The 7,344-nt window shown below is 35.7% G+C and overlaps 1 protein-coding gene across 1 annotated transcript; it reads right to left on the bottom strand.

Moving 5' to 3' along the window:
- Positions 1-556: 556 nt before the first annotated feature.
- LOC111451605 (copper-transporting ATPase HMA4-like) lies at positions 557-6,323 on the bottom strand. The gene is made up of 8 exons (XM_023092077.1): positions 6,267-6,323; positions 5,163-5,929; positions 4,014-4,485; positions 3,565-3,732; positions 3,194-3,448; positions 2,595-2,717; positions 2,020-2,505; positions 557-1,126 (listed from the first exon to the last, which is right to left on the bottom strand). Exons 1-8 carry the CDS (start codon positions 6,321-6,323, stop codon positions 734-736), a joined length of 2,721 nt encoding a protein of 906 aa, XP_022947845.1. The 3' UTR covers positions 557-733.
- Between the last annotated feature and the right edge of the window lie 1,021 nt (positions 6,324-7,344).

Genomic DNA, 7,344 nt, shown 5'->3' with positions numbered 1-7,344 from the left:
GAGCTATGGGAGACACAAGTCTCCTTACCCGTTCAAAATCAATTACTCTTCACGCATTTAACATGAGTCTAGATTACCTCTTACACTTCTGTATACAAAATTGATCATCATCGGAATCAGTCAATCAATGTTATCAATGAGTTCGTAGATATTATAAACCTAAATAGATAATTTCGATTGGAGTCATTATTTGGAAGAAGATTTTCATTTCTAAGATCTATCATATGTTATGTAAATTAATTTATTACGAAAAATATTTTCTTTATCTGTTTCACGCGTTGTAGTGGAGCAAAGTATTTAAAAAAAAAATTCAATGTACTTATTAATAAGAACTTCACTCAATTATTTACAAAAAACATAACTTTTTCGATGGATAGCCTCGTACATAAAATTGTTATACACCGTAACAACCTCGAGACAAATAGCCCACAAAATTTTCTCCAAGATGGAGGTCACTGACCTACCTATTAAGCCATCTAATTCCAAGATGGCCTACCTACAACCAAGGCTAGAAAGAATAATTTATTTATCAATCTACGAGGAAAAGATACAAAAACTATGAAATGAACGAGTTTGAAATGACTTTTTTCAGAGTACAACACTTATTTCATTACAAAAAAGCACTACCTTCGCTACTTCTAACAGAAGTATTTTCAAAAAATCTTGAAAAATGAATTGAATCACAACTAAAATCATCACTTTTTCATCACAAACTCACACCAAACTCAACATTTCAAGTGGATTGAAAATTCAAGGGTCTCCTATAGCATTTCAATAAGAGAGAAGAACATACGACGCTAAGGGAGGAAGCAGCCATGCAGGCACCGGCGAGCCACGGCGGCAATCGGATTCCAGTAAAGGGATATAAGATTCCGGCAGCAATAGGCATACCTATAATATTATAGCCAAGTGCCCAGATGTAGTTAAGCCATATACGATAAACAGTTTGTCTTGAGAGATCTATGGCTGTAACTACATCTTCTAAATTGCTTCGCATGAGAACTATATCAGCTGCTTCTATAGCAATATTTGTTCCAGCACCAATGGCAATGCCAACATCAGCTGCAGCTAAGGCATGCGAGTCGTTTACTCCATCTCCCACCATTGCCACAATATTCCCTGTTGTCTGCGTTCACTTGTCAACAAAAGATCAGTTACTTCATGAACTTTAATGACCACACCAGTCGTACACTTCAATATAGTCAGTTTGGTTTATATCATGTTCATCCTTGTACTTTTAATGTCTATATTAGTTGTGAACAATAATAAGAAAGTTTACAAATTTGGTCATTTTTATCCGTTGAGGATTGTTGGGAGGGAGTCCTACATTGGCTAATTAAGAGGATGATCATGGGTTTATAAGTAAGGAATACATCTCCATTAGTATGAGGCCTTTCGGGGAAACCAAAAGCAAAGCCATGAGAACTTATACTCAAAGTAGACAATATCATACCATTGTGGAGAGTCGTGGTTCCTAACATGATACCACAGTCATGCCCTTAACTTAGTCATGTCAATAGAATCCTCAAATGTCAAACAAAGAAGTTAAGAGCCTCGAAGGTGTAGTCAAAAGTGAATTAAGTGTCGAATAAAAGGTGTACTTTGTTCGAGAGCTTTAGAGAAGGGAGTCGAGCCTCGGTTAAGAGGAGCCTGTTCGAGGGCACCCTAAGCCTCAGGGGAGGCTCTATGGTGTACTTTGTTCAAGGAGATGATTGTCGAGGATGGTTGGGAGGGAGTCCCACATTGAGTAATTAAGGGGATAATCATGGATTTATAAGTAAGGAATACATCTCCATTGATATGAGGCCTTTTCGGGAAACCACAAGCAAAGCAATGAGAGCTTCTGCTCAACGTAGACAATATCGTACCATTATAGACATTCATGGTTCCTAACATTAGTTACTCAAAATAAATATATTACCCATGGCTATATCATTTCAATCTGATTATTCTTATTGAGCATGACCATAAAATTTCCTACAGATGCAGCAAGTCAAGCTGGAGAAACAGAAGTTTTACCTTTAAGGATTTGATCTTGTTAGCTTTTCCAATTGGATCCATCTCTGCAAAGACCTCATTGATCCCAACCCCTCTTGCAACGGCAAATGCTGTGGCCCAGTTATCGCCAGTGACCATTATGCTTGAGATGCCGATTGAGCGAAGATACGATATAACAGCTTTAGTCCCAGACTTTGGCGCATCTATAACACCAAAACCTCCAGCTACCCTGCCATTTATAGCCACTAATATACATGTTTGAGCCAGCCGCTCATTTTCTATAACATAACGATCAACTTGAGGACCAACAACAATGTTGTGAGCTCGCATGAGCCTTCGGTTTCCTACTAAAACTGGTTTTCTATCAATTTTTCCTCCAACCCCTCCTCCCGGGAAAACCTCAAAGTTCTGTATGCGTTTGCGACATTCGGTTCGGGCCCCAAACTTTTTTCTCATTTTCATTGCATGATCCACTACACATTTTGCTAAAGGGTGTTTGCTGTTTGACTAAACACAAAGATTAAAACAAGTAAGAACACAATTTTAATCTCATTTACTTTGCATGATCCATCAACTTGAATTACAAGTGCACTCACCTCAATTGCTATTGCTACATCGCAGAGCTCCTGCATTGGAAATGTAGAAAAAAGCACAACACTAACAACCTCTGGCCTGCCAACCGTTAGAGTTCCAGTCTTGTCGAAAACTACCATTTTCACCTGTTCAGTTGAAATAAAAAGGCTTTGATTCAATATTCACCCAAGTAAAAAGTTAACCAATTCCACAATCATCCACAAATGAAACCTTCATGGTTGAAAGTTCAAAGGACAAAAGTACTATAAAAATATGTAAAAAAACGTCTTGAAGTGCTCTGTGAGAAGGCACTTGTAAAGTGTAGTTGGCCAAAGTACTTGACCAAGATGCACTTAAAAGCACTTTTAAGAGTGTAAAACAAAATATCAAACATTCCTTTTTTACTGAAGTATTTATAGTTGGGGTGCTTTTACTGAGAGCACTCAAACACGCTTAGGGTTCTACATTCTTAAAAGTAATTTTAAGACTTCTTGTTAAAGCATTTAAGCTAAAAGAAAAATACTCCACAAAAAAGTAGTTTAAGATGCTTTTTAACTTTTTCTTTAAAGCATTTTATGTTACTAACAAATGGACTTTCGACGTAGGCGTAGACGTAGAATACCTTGTATGCATTTTGAAGTGCACTTGCTCCCTTAATGAGGACACCAAGAGAAGCACCCTTCCCTGATGCAACCATGATAGCAGTTGGTGTTGCTAAACCAAGGGCACATGGGCACGCGATCACCAGCACTGAAATGCCAAATTGCAGTGCAAGTTCAAACTCATCCATGCCCTTTGGAATAAAATGTTTAGGGTACAAACCAGCTTCCCCACAAATTAACCAACCAAGCCATGTCACAAATGCTGCCACAACAACCTAAATGTGAAAAAGAAAGAAGGAAACAGAACTTTAAAATTATTCACGGTTAGAGACTCTTAAGTTTTATTAGGCAGTAATTTGTACCAAGCAAATGGGTAAATTATTAAACTCACAACAGGAACAAAAAACTTTGATATCCGGTCTGCTAATTTTTGAGCCGGTGCTCGTGATAGCTGAGCTGATTCCACTAGTTGTACAATTCGAGAAAGTGTAGTATCAGATCCAACATGTGTGGTCTTAATAAATAAGCATCCATTTTCATTGACAGTCCCGCCAATAACCTGTTCATGGCATCAAACGGTGCAAATTTATGAGCTAAATTTAACAGTCCCGCAAACTTAAAAGATAATTTCTTTGGTAGATCCTAACACAAATTATGTACACAATGACAATCATTGATTTTGGGTACCAAGCTATAAACTCAATATATTTACAAAAAAGCCTTCCTTTGATGTAGTGATGCAATTTTGATACATAATCAATCCTATTTGTTTTTCTTTCTTATTAAAATGAATCGAATCATATCTTTTTATATATATCCGAAAGGACAAGAAAAAAGTACCTTATCACCGGGTGTTTTCGCAATGGATCTTGCTTCTCCAGTAATTGTACTCTCATTCACATTGCTTTCACCACTAATAACAATTCCATCAACAGGAACTTTTGCCCCAGCAACAATCTTAATGATATCATTCCTCTGTATCAACTGGGTATCAATCTCCATCTCTGATAGCAAATTTCCATGATCATCAAAGGTCATCAAACAAGCGGCATGAGGAGCAAGATGAGCAAGCTTTGCTAAAGCATCTGATGATTTCCCTTTGGCCATGACCTCCAAATACTTTCCAAGTTGAATGAAGGAGATCAACATGGAGCTAAACTCAAAGAAATCTTTCCCTCTAAAAGAGTTGGAAGTGGATGCTTTAAATACTATGTATACTGAGTAAAAGTATGCTGCATTGGTGCCTACAGCAACCAAAACATCCATATTTGCTGATTTTTGTTGTAATGCACGGTATGATCCTACATAAAATCTGTTAAAAATTATCCACAAAACCATTAAACTATCTAAAACACATTTCAACTTCAAGAAAACAACGACTCTAAACCTTAAGCTGTAACATTCTCATTTTCAGCTCCTTTTTTCCTGTTTCTTGTTTTTCTTGACAAAGAAAATAGTAACTGATCCTTAATTCCTTATTCCTGCCTTTTTCCATTGAAAAATAAGACCATAAATGTGTTAAGCAGCACTTTCTTATTCAAAATGCTCTTGAATTTATCCAATATTTCACAGTTTCAACGCTGCCTCTTATCACCTCTCTCCACACACATGCAAAGAAAAACATGTCACTTAAGAACAATGCAAACCTTTTTATGAACAATTGGAAAGATTTAACAAAATAACAGAGATTGAATTAAAACTTATAAACCCTAAGACTAAAATTAAACCAAACATAGCCAAATAATAATTTAATGAAATTTAAGAAGTAATCAGTGTTCACCCTTTTAAACAATGTCCATTTCTAATGGAAACCCATTTTTCTTCTCTGTCTCATTTCTTTGGGAGAAACTAGAAACAAGAAAATGTTACCTAGTTGTTAGAAACTACAGGCTAGCAGAAATGAGAAACAGAGACTATGAAGAAGCGAATGGGAAGAAGCTGATACCACCACAATATTGATAGTTCCAATGATATTGATGATAAAATTACCTCCGGCCAGCAAAGAACTGAACTGGTGTGCAGAAGATCCATTTAAGAACCATTCCAACAGTAAGCATATTGTAAACCCTAAAATTCAGCCACTCCCCATAAGGAGGAAGCATAGGAAGCACCATTGCAAAAGCCACCACAGGAACAGAAAACAAGCAGCTGAACAAGAACAAGTTCCTATAAGTACAAGCTTCTTGATGCTGCTCCACATCTCTTCTCTTCGGTGGCACATACAAACTCGCTCCGTAGCTCTTGAGGCACTGCAAAAGAGATCTCGGACCAGTCCGGTCAGGGTCATAGTGGATGGAAACCATCTGCCCTAGCCCATCCATTTCAACAGAGTTCACTCCAGAAGCTTGCTCGAGAGAGGTTCTTATGGCGGTCATGTCCGCAGGGCCAACTTGATCGAGTTTTATATGAACTTTGTAGGCCTCGTCTGCGGCGGAGATGAGCTCGGATTCGAAGCCGGAATCATCGGTGGCAGCGAGGATTTCGGCTTCGTTGGTCAAATTTGGATCGAAGAAGATTTTGGCTTCATCTATTCCGGGACCGATGAGTACTCGTTTGACGCCGTTGACCATGCGTACGGCATGTTGAAGAGATCGGGCTTTGGCCGTGCAGACCATTCTTCTGATTCTTAGACGACATATTGCAATGACTTGTTCTGAGAACTCCTCGGCCGCGAAACCTCCGGCTTCTAGAAATTCTGCCACTCTGTCTTCCTGTGATATTCCGACGACATACTTGTGATCGGAAACGTTATTGTTCTTAATTTATTTTCACTCTTATCACGATAATAATACTTCTATTAATTCAGTGAATTATAAATATTTATTTATTTATATTATACGTGTGAAAATGGTTTAGAGATTTAGATTAAAAATTTTATTAAATTAATTTTGTATTAAGCTTATAATTTATTAGGTAAAGTTTATTACAGCTGATGAATTTTATTATTATTTTTTTGTTATCTCATTTATAAAATTTTTAAATTTTCAACCTTTTAAACTAAAATATCAGTTCGAAAAATGTATCTATATATTTTTTAATTTGATTAAAATTTAAAATTTAATGAAAATATTAATTATAAGGTGGAGGACTTACATTATCGAGGTCCAGTGGATTTAGAGGCACCTTAAGATCATTAATACTGCCATCCATCTTACCCTACCCTACAACACACAACCTAAAATTTATTAATTTATAATATATATATATATATAATAAAAAATAAAAATTCTTAAAAATAAATAGATCTCATTATTCTAATTATTTTATAATGGTTTTTTTTGAAAGATTAATAATTGTTTTCAAAACCTCTCATTTTATATTTTTTTAAATTATTTAAAAAGGTTAGACAAACAAAATTATAATAATATTTGACCATATATTCTTAAGACTTCTTCATATTCTCTTTGAATAATTTTTTTTATCGCATCTTCATCATATTTTAAGTAATTTAGGTTAATATTCATCTTTAGAATATGTTAATATGATATAAGACTCAACCGTTAAGATGCTCAAAATACTTTAACTTGGTATTTTTTTTAGAATTATATTTAGAAACATGCACAGGATAGGCTGGGTAGAAAAAAAATATTTTGGATCAACATACGTGAATTAGTTTGGTGATTCGAGCAACTTGACTAAAGTTTACAATCCAATCCAACCTAACCATCTATTCTCTAATTGGTTTGGGGTGGTATCTGATTATTTTTAATTATTTAAAAGTTCTACTTATCTACTACCATCTTAAATTTATGTTTACAGGTAGCAACTTATCACCAACCTTGTTAGTAAATTTAAATATTTTTTTATGTTTTCGAGAGTTGAGTGAGATTTAGTAAAATATCAACCAACAGATCCTTCTTACTTCTAATAAAAATCTTTCACACATAAACAAATATGGATTTTTGTTCTTGTTTCTAATCCCAAAACAGAAAATTTGAAAACTATAATCAAAGCAACAATGGCAAGATCTATTAATTAAACAAAATGGAGAGAATGTTAAAAGAAAAAAAGAAAAGAAAAGAAGAAATGAGGCATTAACGTTACCGGTTGTTGTTCGGATCAGACAAATCAAGTTTAGGAAGAGAGGAGGGTGACAGTGGTGGTCGGAGAAGCCGTCGGCCGGAGAATGGGGAAGAAGTGGCACCGTGCAGACTGCAGACGGACGATCTTT

This window comes from Cucurbita moschata, unplaced genomic scaffold (genome assembly GCF_002738365.1).
Source record: "Cucurbita moschata cultivar Rifu unplaced genomic scaffold, Cmos_1.0 Cmo_Scf00013, whole genome shotgun sequence".
Taxonomy (NCBI): Eukaryota; Viridiplantae; Streptophyta; class Magnoliopsida; order Cucurbitales; family Cucurbitaceae; genus Cucurbita; species Cucurbita moschata.
This window is presented reverse-complemented; position numbering and strand designations above follow the sequence as displayed.